The sequence below is a fragment of the Tachypleus tridentatus genome, chromosome 11, assembly GCF_004210375.1.
Source record: "Tachypleus tridentatus isolate NWPU-2018 chromosome 11, ASM421037v1, whole genome shotgun sequence".
Taxonomy (NCBI): Eukaryota; Metazoa; Arthropoda; class Merostomata; order Xiphosura; family Limulidae; genus Tachypleus; species Tachypleus tridentatus.
The window spans coordinates 11654141-11681746 of record NC_134835.1 but is presented as its reverse complement, the minus strand read 5'-3'; the positions used below and the strand labels follow the sequence as shown (position 1 = coordinate 11681746).

Genomic DNA, 27606 nt, shown 5'->3' with positions numbered 1-27606 from the left:
GCGCCGTATTCTGATACTTGTCGTAGAGTCTGATAAACACCATGTATGTACGTTCTCTATGACAAAAAATAAATAAATAAAAAATGGCGTGCCTAAAATTGGCATGGTGATACTCATCCTTACATTTATATCTAAGTTTCTAATGTTCAATTTTTTCACAAATCAGCACCACCATCCGTCATCTGCACCAGGGAATTAACTGTCCCTTTTGTGACGCACCTGCAGCCGAAAGTGTTTGTTTGTTTGTTTGTTTTGAATTTCGCGCAAAGCTACTCAAGGGCTATCTGCACTAGCCATCCCTAATTTAGCAGTGTAAGACAAGAGGGAAAGCAGCTAGTCATCACCACCCGCCGCCAACTCTTGGGCTACTCTTTTACCACCAAATAGTGGGATTGACCGTCACATTATAACGCCCCCATCGCTGAAATGGCAAGCACGTTTGGCGCGACCGGGATTCGAATCCGCGACCCTCAGATAGCCGAAAGTGAGGGGAATATTTTTATGGTGTCACAAAGGTTCGAACACGGGTCGCTAGCTTCAAAACTTTAGACCCTACAAGAGGTTTTACAAAAAATAAAATAACCGTCTATACTGTATTTAATAACTGAAGGTATAACAGTTGACTGCATAGTGTTTTTAAACCTGTTAGTTTGTATGTAATCGCTGGCCGGAATGAAGCAAAGTTGTACGGCAAATATATATATATATCAAAATATCTAATTGTCTCATTTAATCTTTTTGTTTACAAATAATTATTATTTTTGTCTAATACCTTTATTTGTGTCTTGTTTATTTTAACTTTGTGCGAAGTTGCACGAGGGCTTCCTGCGCTAGGTGTCCTTAATCAGACAGTGTAAAAACTAGAGACAAAAGCAGTTTGTCATCATCACCTACCGCCAACTTTCGGACTACTCTTTTACCAACGAATATTGAGATTGACTGTCACAGAAGTACATCCCCACGGCTGAAAGGGCGAGCGTGTTTGGTGGAACAGGGATTCGAACCCGCGACCCTCAGATTAGAAGTCGAACACCATAACCACTTGGTCATACCGGAAACTAATAAATGTGAGCGTTACAAGATAATGTAGTAATAATTACGAGAAATAATTAGCCTGTTTAAAGTAAGAGATATATGTTATATATAAGAAAGGTTGCGTTATCAGAAACACGTAAAATACCAAGGCAAAGGAAAAGAAAAGGAACAGAACTTCAAACTCTGGTGAACAGAAAAACAATTTTATATGTTAACAATATTACATATTAACAATATTACATATTAACAGTATTACATATTAACAATATTACATATTAACAATATTATATATTAACAGTATTACATATTAACAATATTATATATTAACAATATTACATATTAACAATATTATATATTAACAATGTTACATATTAACAATATTAGATATTAACAGTTTTACAAATCAACAATATTATATCTTAATTTAATAATAATCCAAATAAGCCTCGCGTAGTCTGGGAGTTAATTCGTTCGAATCGGAGTATCGCAAGTTCAAATCTCCGTCATTTGCTCCCCCAGAGGTGGCTTATAATGTAGCTATTCCTTGGTGAAACAATCCTTCAAGAGTTGATTGTGGGTAGTGATGACTAGCTTCCTTCCTTCTTGTCTTACATAGCTAAATTAGGGACGGCTAGAGCAGATAGGCTTCGTTTAGTTTTGCGTGAAATTCATGACAAACGAATCCATTACTCTAAATATTTTAAATGTTTAAATAATGCTTATTTCGATTCATTTGAAATCTCGCGGCCAGGTATGGCCAAGCGTGTTAAGGCGTGCGACTCATAATTTTAGAGTCTCGGGTTCGCATCGCCGTCGCGCCAAAGATGCTCACCCTTTTAGCCGTGGGGCGTTATAATGTTTCGGTCAATCCCACTATTCGTTGGTAAAAGAGTAGCCCAAGAGTTGGCGGTGGGTGGTAATGGCAAGCTGTCTCCCCTCTAGTCTTACCCTGCTAAATTAGGGACGGTTAGCACAGATAGCCGTCGTGTAGCTTTGTGCGAAATTCAAAAAAACAAAAAACAACATAAAAATTCGTATTCCTCCAAGATGTAATAAGTTACCGTGGTAATATTGTCTTAGCTGAGATAGAGTAATTGTACATGATTCGACGTACGGTCTATTCCTCACCATAACATGTATGCATACATGACACTTTATCATGGTAATTATGGGTATTTAGCATTCACTTAAAGTAAATGAAATATATCGTAGGTACTTAGAGCACTCATCAAAATAATTCAGTAACTCTTATGAATATGTATAGAGGTCGCTGTCGGAATGATTCTTTTTTATATAGTATTCGTTATTAATGCATTATAGTCATCTTGAATACAGATATGTCATCTTTAATATGCACAAAGTTATAAAAAGACAGGAAGTCGGTGCGATGATACAGTAGACCAATGGTATGTTGTAGTCTTTGTGAGCAAATAAGAGTCACATGCTGTTCGATAGATACTCTGAGTGTTCAGTAGTCAACAGGTACATATAGTGGCCACTGTAAGTGTTTAGTAGTCAACAGGAACATGTAGTTTTAAACATATAGTAGCCACTGTAAGTGTTTAGTAGCCACTGTAAATGTTTAGTAATCAACAGGAACATATAGTAACCACTGTAAGTGTTTAGTGGTCAACAGGAACATATAGTAGCCACTGTACGTGTTTAGTAGTCAACAGGAACATATAGTTTTAAACATATAGTAGCCACTGTAAATGTGTAGTAGTCACTGTAAATGTTTAGTAGTCAACAGGAACATATAGTAACCACTGTAAGTGTTTAGTGGTCAACAGGAACATATAGTAGACACTGTAAGTGTTTAGTAGTCAACAGAAACATATAGTTTTAAACATATAGTAGTCATTGTAAATGTTTAGTAGTCACTGTAAGTGTTTAGTAGTCACTATAAGTGTTTAGTAGTCAACAGGAACATATAGTCATAAACATATAGTCGCCACTGTAAATGTTTAGTAGTCACTGTAAATGTTTAGTAGTCAACAGGAACATATAGTTTTAAACATATAGTAGTCATTGTAAATGTTTCGTAGCCAAGAGGTACATACAGTCATAAACATATAGTTATCACTGTGAGTGTCTAATACTCAACAGAAACATATAGTCATAAACATACAGTAGCCACTGTAAATGTTTAGTAGTCCCTGTACATGTTTAGTGGTCAACAGGAACATATAGTAGCCATTGTAAGTGTTTAGTAGTCAACAGGAACATATAGTTTTAAACATAAAGTAGCCACTGTAAGTGTTTAGTAGTCACTATAAATGTTTAGTAGCCACTGTAAGTGTTTAGTGGTCAACAGGAACATATAGTAGCCACTGTAAGTGTTCAGTAGTCAACAGGAACATATAGTAGCCACTGTAAGTGTTTAGTGGTCAACAGGAACATATAGTAGCCACTGTAAGTGTTCAGTAGTCAACAGGAACATATAGTTTTAAACATATAGTAGTCATTGTAAATGTTTAGTAGCCAAGAGGAACATACAGTCATAAACATATAGTTATCACGGTGAGTGTTTAATACTCAACAGGAACATATAGTCATAAACATATAGTTATCACGGTGAGTGTTTAATACTCAACAGGAACATATAGTCATAAACATATAGTAGCCACTGTAAATGTTTAGTAGTCAACAGGAATATATAGTAATCACTGTAAGTGTTTAATAGTCAACAGGAACATATAGTCATAAACATATAGTAGTCACTGTAAGTTAGTAGTCAACAGGAACATATAGTCACAAACATACAGTAGTTAACAGGTAATACGAACCCGGGAGAAACAGACTAGTAGTAGAACGCCCTGTCTACCAGGCCAGACTTGATGGAGGACAAAGAGTTAACCTCAACACTTTTCATTCTTGGTCTACTCTAGTCTTTCATTCTTGGTCTACTCTAGTCTGCTCACACATGTGAACAACGTTCTTCCCACAACAGAACACGATTTTTCAAACTTTAGGTTCACGTTCCTGTCACGATAATCACTAAGACACACCCAGCTTAACTATTGCTCTACTAACAACATTACTTTTTGTTTCAGGAATGGGTGTTAACAATACTAAGACACACCCAGCTTAACTACTGTTCTACTAACAACATTACTTTTTGTATTCAGGAATTTGTATTAACAATACTAAGACACACCTAGCTTAACTACTGCTCTACTAACAGCATTACTTTTTGTATTCAGGAATGGGTGTTAACAATACTAAGACACACCTAGCTTAACTACTGCTCTACTAACAATATTAGCTTTTGTATTCAGGAATGGGTATCAACAATACTAAGACACACCCAGCTTAACTACTGCTCTACTAACAACATTACTTTTTGTATTCAGGAATGGGTGTTAACAATACTAAGACACACCCAGCTTCACTACTGCTCTACTAACAACATTACTTTTTGTATTCAGGAATGGGTGTTAACAATACTAAGACACACCCTGCTTAACTACTGCTCTACTAACAATATTAGCTTTTGTATTCAGGAATGGGTATTAACAATACTAAGACACACCCAGATTAACTACTGCTCTACTAACAACATTACTTTTTGTATTCAGGAATGGGTGTTTACAATACTAAGACACACCTAGCTTAACTACTGCTCTACTAACAATATTAGCTTTTGTATTCAGGAATGGGTGTTAACAATACTAAAACACACCCAGCTTAACTACTGCTCTACTAACAACATTACTTTTTGTATTCAGGAATGGGTGTTAACAATACTAAGACACACCCAGATTAACTACTGCTCTACTAACAATATTAGCTTTTGTATTCAGGAATGGGTGTTAACAATACTAAGACACACCCAGCTTAAATACTGCTCTACTAACAATATTAGCTTTTGTATTCAGGAATTGGTATTAACAATACTAAGACACACCCAGCTTAACTACTGCTCTACTAACAATATTAGCTTTTGTATTCAGGAATGGGTGTTAACAATACTAAGACACACCCAGCTTAACTACTGCTCTACTAACAACATTACTTTTTGTATTCAGGAATGGGTGTTAACAATACTAAGACACACCCAGATTAACTACTGCTCTACTAACAATATTAGCTTTTGTATTCAGGAATGGGTGTTAACAATACTAAGACACACCCAGCTTAACTACTGCTCTACTAACAATATTAGCTTTTGTATTCAGGAATGGGTGTTAACAATACTAAGACACATCCAGCTTAACTACTGCTCTACTAACAGCATTACTTTTTGTATTCAGGAATGGGTGTTAACAATACTAAGACACGCCCAGATTAACTACTGCTCTACTAACAACATTACTTTTTGTATTCAGGAATGGGTGTTAACAATACTAAGACACACCCATATTAACTACTGATCTACTAACAGCATTACTTTTTGTATTCAGGAATGGGTGTTAACAATATTAAGACACACCCAGCTTAACTACTGCTCTACTAACAGCATTACTTTTTGTATTCAGGAATGGGTGTTAACATTACTAAGACACACCCAGCTTAACTATTGCTCTACTAACAACATTACTTTTTGTTTCAGGAATGGGTGTTAACAATACTAAGACACACCCAGCTTAACTACTGTTCTACTAACAACATTACTTATTGTATTCAGGAATTGGTATTAACAATACTAAGACACACCTAGCTTAACTACTGCTCTACTAACAGCATTACTTTTTGTATTCAGGAATGGGTGTTAACAATACTAAGACACATCCAGCTTAACTACTGCTCTACTAACAGCATTACTTTTTGTATTCAGGAATGGGTGTTAACAATACTAAGACACACCCAGATTAACTACTGCTCTACTAACAACATTACTTTTTGTATTCAGGAATGGGTGTTAACAATACTAAGACACACCCAGATTAACTACTGCTCTACTAACAGCTTTACTTTTTGTATTCAGCAATGGGTGTTAACAATACTAAGACACACCCAACTTAACTACTGCTCTACTAACAGCATTACTTTTTGTATTCAGGAATGGGTGTTAACATTACTAAGACACACCCAGCTTAACTACTGCTCTACTAACAACATTACTTTTTGTATTCAGGAATGGGTGTTAACATTACTAAGAGACACCCAGCTTAACTACTGCTCTACTAACAACATTACTTTTTGTATCCAGGAATGGGTGTTAACATTACTAAGACACACCCAGCTTAACTACTGCTCTACTAACAACATTACTTTTTGTATTCAGGAATGGGTGTCAACATTACTAAGACACACCTAGCTTAACTACTGCTCTACTAACAGCATTACTTTTTGTATTCAGGAATGGGTCTTAACAATTATTCTGATTACTCTAATACATAAGTTTAACACGTTGAATCAAAACGATTTTAGAGTCTCACCAAGTCGTTATAACTCACGTCGCTAATTTCGGTCATACTCTATCTGACAACTGTACATACTGACAGTAGCCCTGCAGCATAGTTTCAATTTATCTATTTTTTCCAATGTATTTAAACACAGTGAATATTAACATTTGGTAACTTTTAAATTCCCAATCTGAACGCAACCTTATAATCAGAGTGTATGAATATTCTGGATAGGAAGTGACTCTTATACACTATTCCCAAAATCGATCAATTGCCGATAGTTTCGCACGACCAACGCCCCGTCAAACAACGTCAAATTGAAGTTTTAATATATTGGCGTGTTATTTGCTGTCTTGCATGTTTAAAATCGTTTTAATGTATAGTTTTAAAACTCTACCTCTGAGATTAGTACAGATGTTGTTTTGTTTTATCCAAAACATTCTTAAAAAAAATTCGATCAAATGCAGTACAAATCTGCCAAACCAAAACGATGATTCGAGCCATTGCGAATCTAAATTAAATCCTCAAAATGAAATGTTTAAGGTCAAAAGAGCTATGATTATTTTTATTTTTTAACTCTCACTACATTAGTACAACTAATAATCAAAACATCTATCTAAAGTAACGTTTTCAATGAAAACTCCACCAATATATCAATATGATACTTACATGGTTCTTTCAACGTTCTTGTGTAACCGAACACCACGTTGTTCAAAATTCACTCCTTCTTTTAAAATTCATTCATCCGTAAAGACAGCGATGTTCCGGTAATTTTAATAACTTTGCTGGTATTTTACGAATTTCCTTATATTAAACGATGAGACGGAGTTCTAAAACAAGCTATGTTTTTTACAAACGCTATATCTTAGATTCATGCTAAATTAGAACATTTAACTTAAACTCTAACCTGACTGCTACTCAAACACGAACAAGTCAATTCTTAAGAAATTCTGTCCTCAGCCTTTACTTCGAATATTAAAGACGTTTATATTACACGCAAATATAAAACTAAGCTGAAAAACACATTTGGCATCGCATTACTTTCATTCTGATTATAAATCCGTGTTATTAGAACCTTGTATTTAAGAAAATGTAAACCACTTCTTAAATCTTTCTCATGATGTTTTCCGTATTAAAGTTTGTAAAGCGTTGCTGCTTTACGAATCAGTAAATCCTCAAATCTCGTGTTTTTTAGGAAAGTTCTTTCCACTCTCATTAGTTGCTTTCCAATGGGAAAATTTTGTACTGTTGTGCTCAAAGAGAGCGAGGCAGTTTACAAAACATCTGAAGAAGTAATCCTCCTATCTTTATTCTACGTGGCGCTTATGTATTTTTATTTTCATCATTATTGTTTTGAATCTCGCGCAAAGCTACACGAGAGCTATCTGCGCTAGCCACCCCTACTTTAGCAGGGGTGGCTAGAGGGAAGGCAGGTAGTCATCACTACACACCGCCAATTCTTGGGCTACTCTTTTACCGATTAATAGTGGGATTGACCATCACGGCTGAAAGAGCGAACATGTTTGGTGTGAGGGGGATTACGAGTCAAGTGCCTTGACCACCTGGCCATGCCAGGCCCTTCATCATTATTATAACTTTATCAGTAAGAATATTTTCAACACGTACAAAATTTTAAATATTACAGTTGTGTTTTTTATAATTACTAAAATTTTATTTTCTTACGTTATCTCTTAATAAATATGAATTACAACTACTTTTGAGAATATCCTTAAGCCTAAAATACTTATACAGTTACACTATTTTACCAGTCATGTTCTTTTGGTTATTGACATGGTTAATCCCTGTGGATTTCGACGCTATCTACAAAATATTTCCCGTATATTCAGCTATTGGTGCGTTATAAGAAAGATGTCATTCTCTTCGAATGAATGGTGAGCGGTGAGGAGCTATTGGCTGGCTTCCTTCTTTCTGGTCAGTAGTTCAAAATTTGGGTCTTTTCAGTGACACAGCGGTATTTCTGCGGACCTATAACGCTAGAAATGGGTTTCAATACTCGTTGTTGGAAGAGCACAGATATCCCATTGTGTAGCTTTGTGCTCAACTTGAAAACATCAAAATTAGGGATATATCTTGTACTTCATCTTAATACGTGTTTATTCTGAAATATAAGGCACTTCTATAATCCTTTTCAAATGACTACTTGACTGTTAGTTTTAAAGTTAAACACAAAGCTATACAATTGGCTAGTTGTGCTTTGCCCATCATGGGTATCGAAATCCGGATTCTATAGTTGTAAGTCCACAAATATATTACTGTGCCAATGGAGGACCTACACGATTAAAAATGCCTACTGGTGGCTTAGTGATAAATGTAAGGGCTTATAATATTAAAATTCGGGCTCGGTCCCCTTGGATGGCACGACACAGTAAGCCCATTTTGCAACGAGGAACTGAACAAACACTTACTAGTGTTACGTTCATCATGTCGCTATACAAATACCTGATGAAGATATCGTCTCAGAAATGTTAAAGTTCCTAACTTCTTTGATTCATAATTTTGTGTTTGAATGAAGCTAAACACAATTAAAACCTCATTTTCAGCTACATATTCTAGAGCAAACAGACAAAAATAATGTTACTTTACCTCTCTCTGTCATTTTAATTTTTCAACCGAAGATGAGAATAAGTTTTAAGTAAGACACAAAGAATGTGTAAATATTCGTTATAAAATGAATAGTATTTCTCAAGGCCCGGCATGGCCAGGTGGGTTAAGGCGTGCGACTCGTAATCTGAGGGTCGCGGGTTCGCATCATCGTCGCACCAAACATGCTCGCCCTTTCAACCGTGGGGGCGTTATAATGTGACGACCAATCCAACTATTCGTTGGTAAAAGGGTAGCCCAAGAGTTGGCGGTGGATGGTGATGACTAGCTGCCTTCCCTCTAGTCTTACACTACTAAATTAGGGACAGCTAGCGCAGATAGCCCTTGAGTAGCTTCGCGCGAAATTCAAAACAAACAAACACTAACTAATTAGGCTTAATATCACCACATTTTCTTATTTATTTTACAATATTGTTTACTAACTAATTAGGAGCCCGGCATGGCCAGGTGGTTGAGACACTCGACTCGTAGTCTGAGAGTCGCGGGTTCGAATTCCCGTCACACCAAACAAACTCGCCCTTTCAAGCGTGGGGCGCTATAATGTGACGGTCAGTCCCACTATTCATTGGTAAAAGAGTAGCCTAAGAGATGGCAGTGGGTGGTGATGCCTCGCTGTTTTCCCTCTAGTCTTACTGCTAAATTAGGGACGGCTAGCGTAGATAGCCCTCGTGTAGCTTTGCGCGAAATTCAAAACAAACAAACTAATTAGGTTTAATATCATTACATTTACTGTTTTTTTTACAATATTTTTAGTAAACAATCATTTAATTTGTGATATTAATAGATTATTAGATATATAATATCATTTTCATGAACATCCCACTTTTATAGAGTATATCAGACCCTTATATACCACATAATATCCAAATACACAGAATAAAAGAAGTCTTCTAAATGACATCTGAATTACAGCTTGTGTGATGTCAGTTCTGTGATCTGTAGTTTAGTCTTCAATTGCATTTAGAAAAAGAATATTTTACTGTAACTGAAAGTAAAGCGCTTACTGAATAGAGAAATATTTCATCTCCCACGTAAAAGACAATTTTATTTCAAGAGTTTTCTTGTTTCCAGCGCCTCCACTGGCACAACGGTATGTCTGCGGACTTTGAACGCTAAGAAAACTTTGTGTGACTGTGTGCTTAATTTAAAACAAACAGTTGTTTCCAGCAACATTGAATCTTTTGAAATAACACGATTAAAATATTATATCCTTGAGTTTGAGCAGCTTCTAAAAGTAATATCCGCCAACATTTTCGTGAAGAGAGAAACTATTAAACATTGAAAAGAATTGTTTTTGTCTGAAAGATTTGTTTTATTTTTGAATTTCGCACGAAGCTACATGAGGGCTATCTGTGCTAGCCGTCTCTAATTTTGCAGTGTAAGACTAGAGGGAAGGCAGCTAGTCATCATCACCCACCGCCAACTCTTGGGCTACTCTTTTACCAACGAATAGTGGGATTGACCGTCACATTATAACGCCCCCACGGCTAAAAGGGCGAGCATGTTTGGCGCGACGGGGATGCGAACCTGCGACCCTCGAATTATGAGTCGCACGACTTAACGCGCTTGGCCGTGCCGGGCCCTTGTCAGAAAGAAATTTTCTAAGGCAACAAACGCCATGACTCTCGTCGGCTTAACTACAAAAGCAAATAACTGACGAATTTCGTTAGTATTCACGAGGTTCCTCGTCAGTATAAACCGCTCCAACGCCAAGAAGCTTGTACTGAGTGTTCGACACTCGCTACACTTTGTGAACGTGATATATATCATCTTTGTTGAGTAGAATCAATAAGTTAGAGTGGGTTTCCGCTGCTAATGTATGCTAAGTAAACACAGAAATGTGTAAAACCACCCCAAGTAATATCACGGTCACAAACCCAAGCGTTTTTTTGTACCGCTCTAAAAAATAATCGGCAAATGTTCCCTTTTACTAATTACTGTTGGTAACGTATACTATAGAATATAAAGATACAATCTAATGTGAAAGTATATGTTTTTTTTTAGTCATTGAACTAACGTTGTTTTATCATAGCTGTCTCAAAACAACAACGGCTGTTAAATGTAACAATAAAGGGATAACTTTTTTCTGACAAGAAGAAACAATAGCTCTTATGATAGTAGAGCCATGTTTACGGATTCCATCGGATATATAGAGTTCAACATTCTTTTATTGTTTGTTTTTTTATTTTCGCGCGGAGCTATACGAGGGCTATCTTTGTTAGCTGTCCCTAATTTAGCAGTGTAAGACTATAGAGAAGGCAGCTAGTTATCACCATCCACCGCCAACTCTTGGGCTACTCTTCTTACCAACGAATAGTGGGATTGACCGTATATTATAACGCCCCCACGGCTAAAAGGGCGAGCATGTTTGGTACGACGGTGATTCTAACCCGCGACCCTTAGATTACGAGTCGAACGCCTGAACCCACCTGGCCAGGCCGGACCATTCAACATTCTCTATACAGCCTAGAGAAATTCACGTCTAACTCAAACTTTATATATATAAGAATAAATGGAATTTTTTAATATTATGCTATGATTTCTTCTCTAATATATCCATTGATCAATTTTAACAAATTTTGAGTCCTTTATACTATATATTAAATACTCTCAAGATAATTTATGTGAACAATTGAATGCTGTTCTTTGTTTATTTGTTAGTTTTTTAATATGGCTGCCAAAATGAATCCTGACGATTTAAAAATAGTTGTACGAGCTACAAAATTATTCTTATAAAACGATCTAGTTGTTTTTATCAAAACTTTATTTAGTCCATCAGTGGCACAGCGACATGTCTGTAGACTTGTATCGGTAGAAAGGATGTTTCGATACCGATGGTGGGCAGATCACAAATAGCCCTGGTGTGACTTTGTGCTTACCTCCAAACAACAACTTGTCTTCATATAAAGTTGTTTTATGGCACACAAACACGCGTAATCATAAAAGCTTGAAAAATGTGTTTTTCACACAAAATTATAGAATTAATTTTCTTAGTTTACAAGACTAAAATCAGGAGTTCGACTCCACTCGGTGGACACAACAGATAGACAGAGATAGTTTTTCTGTAAGAAAAATATTAAACACACATATAAATAGCAGTCGTATATTTATATGAGATTTTAAAACTTTACGCGTGACATTATTTGTATTACTTTTGTATGTGTGGAACAAACCGTTATTGCTTTTGGAAAGCAATTACTAAGTTTGTCTTTGTATGGTTTGTTAATTTATGCTGTTATCAAGTTAGGTCTTATTGGTTTACCGTCTAAAGAAAGTTTTATATATATGGTATAATAATTATGTATTTTTAGCATTCAGATAAATATATTGCTCTTTGTTTGCAGTTATACCACGAGATGGCCCTGTCGTCGAAGGCATCCAACCGAAGTATGACGTTGGAGACAACGTTAACGTCACTTGCAGATCACCGTCTCGACCAGCTGCCAAAATCCACTGGTTTATAAACAACAAAGAGGTGGCTTTCTGAAATATTCTTTTTATTTGGATTTTCTTTATTATCGAAGAATTGAAAAGTTTCCAAGTAGCTAGACATTACTTTAAGTATTTGAACGTTTCTATCCTAATCGCAGCCGGTGAGCATAAAACAGTCAAACACAAAAGATTAAAAACAGTAACGTAAGTGCACACATACAGAAAACGAAACTTTCTGGTGAAATGCGCGTGTTCCTTACAATACCAGAAAAGTGATTAACATATTTTAAACTGGGTAAAACGTTTTAATTTTAATTAATACACTTAAACATTTTCTACTGTATCATGGAGTTACATCAGTGTTTAAAATAATATATCTTAATTACTTAAATATGTTTATTGACATTTTCATATCGTATTTAAAAGTACACAAGTAAGAAATGTTAATCAAATATATAATTTATATTATCCATAAACCTTTCTCCGTATATGATGGTCTCTTTATTTAAATCGTTTTCTTTCAATGCGACTTTAAAATATTTTATTTCTTTTTTATTTCTACGTCTCAAACGAAAATGATAGATATCCATTTTTCGAACTTTGAAACAGCATACTTTGAATATTATTCAATTTCAAACAACCAATCAGTAACTGACACGTGTAGATTGTTCGTGAAAGAGTGCATTTGTTCCAACGTTTTAATAACGGTATCCTTAACACGTATTTTACTGTTAATGAGAACTTGTGAACGTTATCTAACACCAATAATAACAACCTGAAACAGGTTAAAATTACACTTAAAAATAAAAACCTCCATCATGGTTGATAAGCACTTTTGTTACCATGTTTAGATAAGTATTATTGTTACCCTGGTGAGATAAGTATTATTGTTACCACGTTTAGATGAACACTACTGTTACCATGTTTAGATAAGTATTATTGTTACCCTGGTGAGATAAGTATTATTGTTACCACGTTTAGATGAACACTACTGTTACCATGTTTAGATAAGTATTATTGTTACCCTGGTGAGATAAGTATTATTGTTACCACGTTTAGATGAACACTACTGTTACCATGTTTAGATAAGTATTATTGTTACCCTGGTGAGATAAGTATTATTGTTACCGTGTTTAGATAAGTACTATTGTTACCGTGTTTAAATAAGTATACTTGTTACACTGGTTAAATGAACACTATTGTTACTATCTCTCACTACTGGATTTTTTTTAAGTAAGCTTGAGTGTCTTTTCTTAGTTATTATCGTTGTCCATTTTTAATAGCTAATGAATTTTATATTATTAATATTATAATGTACAGAGCGAAACGACAAAGCAGGACATCTACATTTGGCTAAACACCCTCAAACAAATTCACAATAAATAAACACATTAGCATGTATATTAATCATTTATCAGTTGGTCACTCTGACATTTTGTAACGTTATTGTCTGACATCTCCAGCCTTCTAATTTATAAGTATATCGCTTTAAAATGAGTTTCGTTAGTTGTAACGTGTGATGTTTTAAAATGTTTTTGTTTATATTTCGTAGCTTCCTGAAAACCTTTTAACCGCCTATCCAGAGAGCGAACACATTGGTGGCCTGGTTAGTTCTATGCTAGGCCTTTATTTTGAGGTCACATATGACCACTTCATACGAGATACCCTAACTCTGAGATGTTCAGCTGTTATTTCAAACAACTACTCCCTAAGCAGTGAGGAAATTATCATACGTGGTAATCTCTCACGTTCAAGTCCTTATCCAAGTTTAGGTAATGTTCAAATGTATGTTCAGAGGATATTTAGTTCAGTTCAATTACCAATAAGCCAATATAAATAATTTTTTATAAGTTCAGTTATTAATTTTTTTTCTCTACAATACAAACTATTGAAGTTAGTAAAAACATTCCTTTTGGCAAATTATTTTATTAGTAAGCACCTTGGATAATAAAATAAAGTTAAATAAATTATTAATTTCGTTATTTGCATCCACAGGTTAGATATACATAGCAAACCATAGTATATGTTTGTACGCTCGTCTGTCTCGCGTTTACGGTGCTCACTTCCCGCGCTGAGTTTAAAAAGCTGCGCACGCATGCAAAGCTCAACATTCACTTTTGAAATGACGGGGAAAACAGGCTCGAACAATGGCAGTGCCAAATATTTTCTACGCAAGCAAATTGCTTTACAGTAAAATATTACTAATTAATCACACTATTATTTACATATTAAGATGTGACGTAATTTAAATAATAAAAATGTAAATTTTCCGTGTTATTGTTGAACTGTTATTAGCATGACTGAAATGGTCACTAATTACTTTCCGCAGAGGGTGATATAACCAGCTGAGAGCTTTGGTCCTAAATTATACACAACTACACTATAAATTATCTATTTATCTAAATTATCAATTTCATCAACACAGAAATCACCACAATCTACATTTTATTAGAATTGCAATTAAATAAATTATTTATGAAAAATAAAATATATCTGTAACTTTATTATGTCAATGACATGAAGCACAAGTTCTTTGAAACTGAAAATACTTGTTTAAAACATTTTTTAACTTATTCAATGATCTATTTCTATTTTTGGTTGTTCTTTTGATAACGGCCCGGCAAGAGCAGTTGGTTGAGGCGCTCGCCTTGTAATCTGAGGGTCGGGGGTTCGAATCCCGGTCGCACCAAACAAACTCGCCCTTTCAGCCTTGTTGGTGTTATAATGTTATGGCCATTCCAATTCGTTAGTAAAAGAGTAGCCCAAGAGTTGGCGGTAGGTGATGATGACTATCTGCCTTCCCTCTAGTCTTACGCTGTAAAATTAAGCACGAAATTCAAAAACAAACAACTTTTTATAAGACTAATTTTCTTAAAATGTTTGGGGCATCTTTCGTCCAAAAGGCATCTGTAAAAATGTTCCTCTACAGTTATAAACTCTCAAAAGATGACACTACAAGCGTCCACGGGTCGTTGAATCATGATACAAAATTATATATGTAAAAACGGTTGGTTTAGGTTGAGAAAATTTTTATGTAGAAGAGCGAACAACGTTTCGAAGAAGGTCAAAACGTTGTTCGCTCCTCTACATGAAAATTTTCTCAACCCAAACCAGCGGTTTTTACATATATATTTTTCTCTACAAGTGGGTTTTCTCGTCATCACTGATGAAGCAAAATTGTTCGTTTTTTGACAAAGCCACAGAATAGGTTACCTGTGAAATATCCACTGAGGTGATTTTACTTCGCAAGTCTACAAGAATACCACTGACCCCACATTCCCCGGCACTATAAAATGAAAAAGCCACCCCATAGTGCTAAAATTGTTTTTAATTTCGCCAAAGCTACACGATGGCTACCTGTCCCTGATTTAGCACTGTTGGGCAAGAGGAAAAGCAGCTAGTAATCACCATCAACCGCCAACTTTGGGGCTACTCTTTTACTAATGGCTTATAACATTATAACGCCCCGCAAGATTGGATGTTTTTGTTGTTTTTGAATTAAGCACAAATCTCCACAATGGGCTATCTGTGCTCTGCCCACCACAGGTATCGAAACCCGGTTTTTAGCATTGTAAGTCCGCAGACATACCGCTGAGTCACTGGGGGGCCCAAGGTTGGAAGGGCGAATATGTTTGATACGACGAAGATTCGAACCCGCGTCCATCAGATTAAGAATCAAGCGCCTTAACTACGGGATCTGCAGTGTTAAAATAACACTTCCTTAGCCGATCATACCACCCTTCCATTGGACAGTTTATAGTAAACACTTTCGTGAGAAGTTAAAAACACAAGTTGTTATATGAATTCAATGTGTTTTCTACCTACAATTAATTAATTTTTAGAGGAAGCTTATACATATCATTTAACTTTCGTCTTATTTTTTAAAGTTTCTGTCCAATAAAACCAAAAGATTAAACTTTCCATGTTATCGCACTTCCTGTCTTCACCCAGATAGCAATCCATGCAAGAAATAACTGCTGTTATTATATTGATAAAGTACTTTATTTAAAACCTCTCTTATTTGTTCAATAATCAGCCATATTTCATTCGATTTATTTTTTTATACCCATGTTAAGTGTTCCACTCTAATTCACAACATCAAAGCAATCAGACTTACCGTTGAGCCACGTAGTAAATATAAACTTTAACTGTTTTGTTTATTTGTTTTTCAATTTCGCACAAAGCTACTCGAGGGCTATCTAATTTAGCAGTGTATGACTAGAGGGAAGGCAGCTAGTTATCACCACCCACCTTCAACACTTGGACTACTCTTTTATCAACGAATAGTGGGATTGACTATAACCTACTAACGCTTCTACGGCTGAAATGGCGAGCATGTTTGGTGCGACCGAGGCTCGAACCCGCGACTCTCAGATTACCAGTCGAACGCCTTAACCCACCTGGTCATACCTGGCCAAACTTTAACTGAATTGCCCTACACTAAAGTACCCCACTGATACAATTGTAAGTCTACGAATTTCTAACGCTAAAATCAAGGGTTCAATTTCATCTCGGTGGACTCAGGAGACAACCCGATGTGGCTTTGCTATAACAAAACACACACCCTCTACTATTTTTTTTGTCATAAAAAGTAATTTTAACCACTACTATATTCAAAGAGAAATGATGTATCAGCTGAGCTAAATTTATTTTTAAATCACAACTATACGTATTTTTTTCGTCAATAATTGAACAATCTTGAAATATATATAAAATAAATTAGCTTAATTACAACAAAGATTATGTTGTTGTTTTTTCTCGTGACCCTGCAGGCTCCAATAAAGGCCCCGTAATTACAGGTGGATATTCTGCTTACCGAATCAAGGATGTTGTTGACGTCAACTGTACTTCGACCACTTCCAACACACCTGCAATTCTTCGCTGGTTCATAAATGAAAATCAAGTAAGTTGTTTTGCAAAGATAATTACAAAAATAAATAAATGCGGTGATTGTTTTTGAATTTCGCACAAAGCTACTCGAGGGCTATCTGTGCTAGCCGTCCCTAATTTAGCAGTGTAAAATTAGAGGGAAGGCAGCTAGTCATCACCACCCACCGCCAACTCTTGGGCTACTCTTTTACCAATGAATAGTGGGATTGACCGTCACATTATACGCCCCTACGGCTGGGAGGGCGAGCATGTTTAGCGCGACGCGGGCGCGAACCCGCGACCCTCGGATTACGAGTCGCACGCCTTACGCGCTTGGCCATGCCAGGCCCAGGATGCGGTGAACTAGTTTAAAAAAAAACAACACCAAACACCCATTTATTTCTTCAATGAACTACTTTTTTTTAGCCTTTTTTTACATTTTACAATAATTTTCAACAGGTCTTAAGGATAAAATACGATAAACTGACGCGTTACTCCAAAACTAACACTCCTCTGACGCATAAAGAAAACCTACCATTTGTCTTCAGATATTTGTGCAAAGCGTGTTTGGTTCTAAATTTGGCACAAAGCTACACGAAGACTATCTGCACTAGCCCTCCCTAATTTAGTAGTGTAGGGCCAGAGTGAAGGCAGATAATCTTCACCGCCCACCGCCAACTCTTGGAATACTCTTTTTACCAACAAATAGTGGGATTGACCACAACATTATAATGCCCTTACGGCTGAAAAAGCGATCATGTTTGGTGTAACAGCAATTCGAACCCATGACCCTCAAATTGTGAGTTAAGAACTCTAGCCAACTGGCTATGACGGGTCCCGCGCAATGCTGCTCGAAAGCTATCTACACTTATAATTAATCTTGAAATGATAGACTAGAGATAAGGGTCACTATAATCAATGAAGATTGGGATTGACCATCACTTTATAACAGCCCCGTAGCTGAAAGAAATAGCATGTTTGGTGACTTGCTTGAGTGCAGTGGCTCGCAGATTGTGAGTCGATATTTTAACGAATTGATAATTACAGTAAGTACGTTCAACTGTTTCACCAGTCATTTTTGTCTCTATTACCGTGTTGAATACTCAATGAATAGCGAATCTCGCAAAATAGGGTGAAAATAGGGTGTCACCGGTTCGAATCCTGTCGCTGAACATACTCGCACCTTCGACAGTACAGACGTTATAACGTTTCGTTCAATCTCACTTGTCGTTGGCAAGCACTTGGTTGATATTGACTAGCTGTCTTCTCTCTAGTTTATCACTTCTAAATTAAAAAAAAATGTCCCAAACATTCGGCGGGTGTTTACTAGCTGTCTTCTCTGTAGTCTATTATTTCTAAATTGTTATTCTTAAGCTCAAAGCAACACAAAGGGATATTGCTGCTCTGTGAATATAGAAAGCTGGTTTCTATGGGTACTATCATTTGAGAAGGAGAGAACAACGTTTCGATCTTTTAGGATGTCAGGTTATTAACATACACCTGCAACGCCCCCTACAATCCCATACCCGTTTATACTCTCGTCCCTAAGACATGTATTTGGCAACGGTCAGTTGCAAACTCTATCTTTTTTAACCTGAAGATGACCTAGAAAGGTCGAAACGTTCTTTTCTCCTTATCTATAGAGTTAATGCCCATACCAGCCGTTCTGAGATATATTTTAATTTCAAGTGGGTTTCTCGTCATCAATAAAGCTGGTTTCCAGCGGTGTAAGTCCAGGGATAGCTGTTCTACTAAAGTCTGAGGAAAGTCAACGCAGATAATCCTCAAGTAGCTGTTTGTTTGTTGAATTTTGCGCAAAGCTACACGAAGGCTATCTGCGCTAGCCGTCCCTAATTTACCAGTATAAAGCTAGAGGGAAGGCAGCTAGTCATCACCACCCATCGCCAACTCTTGGGCTACTCTTTTGCCAACGAAGAGTGGGATTGACTGTAACATTATAACGCCTCATGACTGAAAGGGTGAGCATGTTTGGTGCGACAGGGATTTGAACCCGCTACCATCAGATTACGAGTCGCACGCCTTAACACGCTTGGCCATGCCAGGCCACCTTCTGGCACTATACGCACCTTTATCGTGATACAACTTATCAGTTTACAAAAATTTCAAACTATAAGTGTTGCTTTCCAATACTTTTCGGGATGTCTTTTAACTCCTGGCGGCCCGGCATGGCCAAGTGTGTTAAGGCGTTCGACTTGTAATCTGAGGGTCGTTGGTTCGAATCCCCGTCGTACCAAATATGTTCGCCCTTTCAGCCGTGGGAGCATTATAATGTAACGGTCAATCCCACTATTCGATGGTAAAAGAGTAGCCCAAGAGTTGGCAGTAGGTGGTGATGACTAGCTGCCTTTCCTCTAGTCTTACACTGCTAAATTAGGGACGGCTAGCACAGATAGCCCTCGAGTAGCTTTTCGCGAATTTCAAAAACAAACAAACAAATATTTAACTCCTGGAGAAAAATTAGTGATAATTCAGCGTAGCTCGTACAATTAAAGTCATTTTGTTCGTTCTTTATTGTCAGAATATCTTTGTTTTTTCTCCATTTAGGCCAACAATAAGTACTTGGTGAACTATCCCTTCCTTCTGGGCAGAGATGGAATGATCACAAGTGTTCTAGGGCTCAGATTTGTTGTGAGAAAAAAACACTTTCAAAACGGAGAAATGCATCTTAAGTGTACATCAACCTTATCTGAAGTTATGAACATGACCACCAGAGAAGAAGTATTTGGCAGCCATCATAAGAATTCAGGGTTTCATGCATCCGAGAGCAAAGGTTACAAAATGTAGTTTTAACTATTAGTTTTAATTAGTTTTTGATTGATTAGAACTTTGATAGAGTAAAATATTTTTGATGTCCATTTTACTGTTATTCTAATGTATTTCAAAAAAGTTGACAACTGGTTTGTAGAAACTTGAAATTTATTACGTCCAGAAGTATGAAGAATATTTATAATCAGTTTCTAGAAATATTATATCAAACAGCTGTGACTGACTGTCTGACTGGTATGAACAGTCAGTCCTAGAAATATTATATCAAACAGCTGTGACTGACTGTCTGACTGGTATGAACAGTCAGTCCTAGAAATGTTATATCAAACAGCTGTGACTGTCTGACTGGTATGAACAGTCAGTCCTAGAAATATTATATCAAACAGCTGTGACTGACTGTCTGACTGGTATGAACAGTCAGTCCTAGAAATGTTATATCAAACAGCTGTGACTGTCTGACTGGTATGAACAGTCAGTCCTAGAAATATTATATCAAACAGCTGTGACTGACTGTCTGACTGGTATGAACAGTCAGTCCTAAAATGTTATATCAAACAGCTGTGACTGTCTGACTGGTATGAACAGTCAGTCCTAGAAATGTTATATCAAACAGCTGTGACTGTCTGACTGGTATGAACAGTCAGTCCTAGAAATATTATATCAAACAGCTGTGACTGACTGACTGACTGTTCATACCAGGGGGGGCAAGCGGTGAAGAAATTTCCCTAGCAACGGGGGGCAAGCAGTGGTGAAATTTCCCTATCAACAGGGGGGAAAGAAGTGGGGGAAATTTCCCTAGCAACAAGGGCTGACAGTGGAGGAAATTTCCCAAGCAACAGGGGGCAAGAAGTGTGGGAAATTTCCCTAGCAAGGGGGGCAAGAAGTGAGGGAAATTTCCCTAGCAACGGGGGGCAAGTCAGTCCTAGAAATATTATATCAAACAGCTGTGACTGATTGACTGACTGTTCATACCAGTATGAACAGTCAGTCCGCGGGTTTTGCTCCTGGAATAAGAGTTTTGTTATTTATTCATAAAATTATTTTATTCAATCTATTTTTTTCTTTCATAACGACCAATAATTTCGCATGTATAATGAATAATTAGAAACCATAACTCGGTTGCGTTGATGTTTGTATCTCAGAACGGCTGGTATGGGTATTAATACTTTTACTTTTAAAACAGATAACAACTTTTCGACCATTCTAGGTCATCTTCAGGTTAAAGGTCTATAGTATTTTTTTTTTTGTTTCTGCAAGTCATTTAGTTTTTTATATTTCCAGTTTAAAATGGCTTTTAGTAGTTTCTTCTGTAAATTATGGATAATGTTTGAACACTGGTTAAACTGAAGATGACTTAGAAAGGTCGAAACGTTGTGTTGTGCTCTGCTTTAATAGTAAAAATGTTATAATCCATACCAGCTGTTCTGAGATACACTTTTATTTCAAGTGGGTTTCACGTCATCAAGAGTAGGTTGACGCTTGCTGTAGACAATCTGACATTTAATATAGCCTAAAAAATATTACACTTACCTAGCGAAATTTTATTGAAACTTAAATGTGGTTGTTTTAATTATGGCTTTGTATTACAGCACAAGGCAATGGTGTTCAGCCAATCAGAAGTTTTCTACCAGTTGTTCTGATCGTCGTCATTGGAGTAAAACGTTTGGTTAAACTGGTCTAGCGAGGCTGCAATTGGAAGAAAATTAGTCTTCAACTCTATTGATAAAACTTAGACATCATGAGATTCTCATTTTGTCTATTTGCCAGTATAGTTTTGAAATACATTCCATTATATAATAGAGTGGTAATCTTCGTACTTTGAATTTGTACTTGTTGGAGAGCATGCGCAATGGAATATTTAATTAAAAGAATGTACAAACGTAAACTTTTGTATATCAGTGTCAAATACACATATATATATCTATACTTAAAATATGCGTGTTTAAAAGTCACGACACGTTTTAAATAAACGTTTATTAAGACGTTAAATGTCTTAACTAAATGTTCAAAAAGTGAATTAATTCATTTCTTGTATATTTTGTAGGTGGCGTATGAACCTGATACTGAAAAATTATTACGATTTTTTGTCGTGTCTAACTTTATATATAATCATTCTTTCTACCAGTTGATCGGTAATTTAACTAAGACAAGTTATTCCTTCTTATTCTATTTGTTTCTAGTTAGATCACCTAAACACTTAAATAAGGATTACTTTGTTAATGTATTGTTAAAGGCAATATTCATATTTACTTAAATTTACTCTGTGTTTACACACCCATGACACAACTGCATGTATATGAAAAACTGATACAAAGGCCAACAATAAGAAAGCAAATCCTCAAAATCCTCTTTCATGTATAACAATAGAAGATTATAAAAAATATAATATTGTGCTTATTATTTATTTCCTTATATTGCTTGGTCCTTAAACTTTATTATTTATGGAACAGTTTTGACAGTTGTTTTTCTTCAGCCTTACATGGCCATAAGTCATTTAAAAAGAATAAAGAGACGTAATGCGTTTTGCTTGTATTCACTGAGGTTTAAAAAGGCTGGTGGAAGGGAAAAGCAAGCTAATAAAATCCTCTATATAAATAGTGTAACACGTGAGTGTATGAAAGTGAAGCTTAATAATTGACTGAGCACAGAACTTTAATATATATATATAGTACGTATATAAAAAAATCCATGACTCAGATATGTCTAAGAGTGTAAAATAAGAAACCTTAAAACATACGCGTATTTTTGATTGAAAAAATATCAAGTGAAGGGTACGTTATTGCACGAAACCGGTATGAAATTAAATGAAAAATACACACGTAGCGAAAATATTAGAATACTGAAAAAACTATATGTTTTTCATTTTGTTTATTTCTCTATAAACAGATAAAGGTATATAAATAAATTTCTCCATCAAAACGGCAAATATTTGTACTTCTCTGCACGGATAAGTCCATCTTAACAGAAGGACGCTGATCTGTCCGGATATGAACAATTTTTTGTGGGTCAAATGCATGTAATTTTATCACACGTTAATCAAAAACTACCAATTATAATTCCAGTTTCATCCTTTATGGTCTCTTTATGCTTGCTAAAATGGTCATAAAAATCTTATGTATAACGCTTTATATAGTTTATAATATATGTCTTTGCACACAATAGATGGCGACACATACCACGAACAAAAATATAATCACAGCAAATGCACAACCTTGAAATGATATATTCGTTTCCTTTTCAATTTCGTGTTTCTACAACACATTCACTTCGTTCTATTAATTTCACAACTTTTGTGTAGAGTTTATTTCTTTTGACAGTTTCACACACACACACACTCATACTTATATAATTGTGGTAATTATCAACAACCTTAGATCAACGTTTTCCAGTTTCGTACTGCACGTATATTTAGCTCGTGACTAGTATCATTTTGGCTAATGTATTGAAAAACTACGTGCTGAGATTCGTAAGCTTTTTGTAAAAATTAAAATGAGCGAAGCAAGGATTTTAGACCAAAAATACTTTACCTAAATAAAACTTCCATTGATCAAATTACGATGTGACGTGCATTTCAGGAATTTGAATGTTTCGCCGTTCAACAAATGAAAACAAACCGTCAACATATAAATATATTTACATATATATTGATGAATAAATAAGTGAAACTGAAAAGTGAAGAGTGAGTTAAGCTTTGAAGTGTTATTTATTGCATTCTTGGTGTGCTATTAATTTTATTTTGAAAATTTCAGTATACACCTACAACACGCAAACGTTGCGTTATTTTTGGAACGGTTTTATTACGTTTCTTGTGCCAATTTTGTAAGCCGTTTGATGATCGTTAGTTTACGCTATTTGAGCAACTTAAAAATCGTATAAATTTGTTTGTTTTTGAATTTCGCGCAAAGCTACACGAGGGCTATCCGCGCTAGCCGTCCCTACTTTAGCAGCGTAAGACCAGTGGAAAGGGAGCTAGTCATCACCACCCACCGCCAACTCTTTGGCTACTCTTTTACCAACGAATAGTGGGATGGACTGTCACATTATAAGGCTCCCACGGCTGAAAGGGCGAGCATGTTTGGTGTGACGGGGATTCGAACCCGCGACCCTCGGATTACGAGTCGAGCGCCTTAACCCACATGTCCATGCGGGGTCGAAAATCGGATAAGATTCACGTTAAATCGCTACTTTACTGAGCATGTGGGTGTATGTGAACTTTATAAGTGAAACTTTAAGTATTGTACGTTGATTTTTGTATGTGTGTTATAAAGAACGATAAAAAGTAACAAGTGCGATCCGCCGAGATAAGAGTAAGTTTTCAGGTTTACAACATTAAAATCAAGAGTTTGATTCTCCTATGTGCCAGGTAGCCTTTGTGGCTTTGCTCTAAATAAATAACTTTAACTAACGCTTTTAAGTAAACTTCGTAAAAAATGTATTTAAATTCTTGATTATTATTTATTTAAGAAACCATTTTCAGAAAATTACTAAAAACTGCAAAACTGGTACAATAAACTTGCGTAAAACCGTTAAAACAATTTATTGACATAACATGGTTACACAACATGTGCAAAAAAGTTGCGAAACACTACAATGTTTGTGTTTTATTTTGCTTTTATTAAGTAAACATATTACCTTACAAGAAGGAAGCTTGTCCAATTTCATCAACTAATTACGTCTAGTGTTTAAGGTCCGGCATGGCCTGGTGGGTTAAGGCGTTCGACTCGTAATCTAAGGGTGACGGGTTCGAATCCCTATCACACCAAACATGCTCGTCCTTTCAGCCGTGGAGAATTAAAATGTTACGGTAAATCCCACTATTCTTTGGTAAAAGAGTAGTCCAAGAGTTGGTGGTGATGACTCTATTTTGCACTGCTAAATTAGGGACAGCTGGCGCAGATAGCCCTCGAGTAGGTTTGCGCGAAATTAAAAATAAACAAACTAATATTTTAATTTTGTTATTTATAATCTCTCTCTTAGAGTTTTTTCTTATTTCATAGAAATTTGTTTTGTGTGTCTTTTGACCTCATAGTCGTTTTCTCACCGTCTTCCTCGTTAGAGTTGGCATTCATTTAAAATCAACAATAAACCAACTGTTGCCTACCAAGCTGTAAACATACATATGAATCCACATCTTAAAACTGTACTTATGTACTTGTTTGTTTTCCAAACAAATATTTCGTTTCTGGTTTCAGAATCTAGCTGTTTTTTTTTTTTTTTAGTTATTGTACTGACGTATAACTCTTCATGTTTATTGTGCTGTCTTCAATTTGTACGAAGTTTTTACAAGCATTGTGAATACATTTCTTTGTTTTCTCAGAACATTTTTTTATGATGATACTTGTTAAAAAGCTCGTAAACACGTAACTTAAGTGTAAATTAATCCACTGTTTGTGTATACCTTTTTTATAGTGTACTGGTGTTGTATAAACGTAATACAGAATAATGTCATAGTTTAACCCATAAGTCACATTAATAATGTATTTATTGTTATTATTCTGATTTTTTTTCACATTTAATCAACTTACAAACAATGTTTCTCAAATAATGAAAAATGTTTTTTTAATGTTCATAAAGTTATTATAACAGTTAGCACAATATTTAAGTATAAATATGTTTATACATATTAATTATACATAAATTTGTTATAATATATCTTTTGTATATAAATACGTTTTTATTATTTACTTTAACTCAATAATCAGATATTTCCATACTTAAATATACCGATATGTACCTTGTACCTTTTCAGTCTCATCCAAGACCAGCAGAAGATTGTATAGGAATATTCATATGTTTAGTTTCATTACTGTTTTATAGTCAATAAAATACGTAGTCTTTGTATTGTATTAAAACTGAACTTTACTTCTCTATATAAACCGTAAAGATTACAGTTACAACCTAAATTCTAAACCTGTTTTGTGTGATGATGAAGAATGAACGCATGTGTGCACTTTGTACTTTGGTGTAGACAATCTGTATAAAATGTCCAATAAAACAGTTGTGTCCCGTCTGTCCGTTAAGCAAATTATAATTTTAAAAAATTAAACTCTGATCGCATAGCAAGCCTAATATAAATATTTATACACAAAATAATATAAACAACTATGCAAGAGCACAAACGATACACATACAGTAGCCATCGACGACTGATGGAAACAAAATGGGGAGTTTCGTAATGGTACAAAATTTTATTACATAAAATATAAACGAAAAACAAACAACTTGTCCAAAGCATTAATTACGTTGTTTGATCCCTTTACTCTTCTAAGAACATTAAACCTTGTTTAAATGGTTTCATACAGTTTATTAATGTGTAACTGTGGAATTTGTTTTATGTATCTCTCCACAGCACGTAGGTTAGAGCAACCGTCGGTTCTGACACCTATATCAGACACGAAGCCCAAAAACTTGTACTGATACTGTTATACTTCACTATATGTTATACACTGGTACTGTTATACTTCACTACATGTTATACACTGGTACTGTTATACTTCACTACATGTTATACACTGGTACTGTTATACTTCGTTACATGTTATACACTGGTACTGATACTTATACTTCGTTACATGTTATACAGTGTTACTGATACTGTTATACTTCGTTACATGTTATACACTGGTACTGTTATACTTCGTTACATGTTATACAGTGTTACTGATACTGTTATACTTCACAACATGTTATACACTGGTACTGATACTGTTATACTTCACTACATGTTATACACTGGTACTGATACTGTTATTCACTACATGTTACACTGGTGCTGATGCTGTTATCGTTACATGTTATACACTGGTACTGATACTGTTATACTTCACTACATGTTATACACTGGTACTGATACTGTTATACTTCACTACATGTTATACACTGGTACTGATACTGTTATACTTCACTACATGTTATACACTGGTACTGTTATACTTCACTACATGTTATACACTGGTACTGATACTGTTATGCTTCACTACATGTTATACACTGGTACTGATACTGTTATACTTCACTATACACATGTTACACACTGGTACTGATGCTGTTATGCTTCACTTACATGTTATACACTGGTGCTGATGCTGTTATGCTTCACTACATGTTATACACTGGTGCTGATGCTGTTATGCTTCACTACATTTTATACACTGGTTGCTGATGTTGTTATACTTCACTACATTTTATACACTGGTGCTGATGTTGTTATGCTTCACTACATTTTATACACTGGTACTGATGCTGTTATGCTTCACTACATGTTATACACTGGTGCTGATGCTGTTATACCTCGTTACATGTTATACACTGGTGCTGATACTGTTATACTTCACTACATGTTATACACTGGTACTGATACTGTTATGCTTCACTACTTGTTATACACTGGTGCTGTTATGCTTCTGACATGTTATGCACTGGTGCTGATGCTGTTATGCTTCACTACATTTTATACACTGGTTGCTGATGCTGTTATGCTTCACTACATGTTATACACTGGTTGCTGATGTTG

General features: G+C 35.6%; 1 protein-coding gene across 1 annotated transcript; it reads left to right on the top strand.

Moving 5' to 3' along the window:
- The first annotated feature begins 8687 nt into the window (after positions 1-8687).
- Positions 8688-25440, top strand: LOC143231291 (uncharacterized). Its single transcript, XM_076465840.1, has 6 exons — positions 8688-8769; positions 12350-12480; positions 13990-14209; positions 17210-17340; positions 19872-20097; positions 21683-25440. The coding sequence occupies exons 1-6, from the start codon at positions 8688-8690 to the stop codon at positions 21772-21774; spliced, it is 882 nt and encodes a 293-aa protein (XP_076321955.1). The 3' UTR covers positions 21775-25440.
- Positions 25441-27606: the final 2166 nt, after the last annotated feature.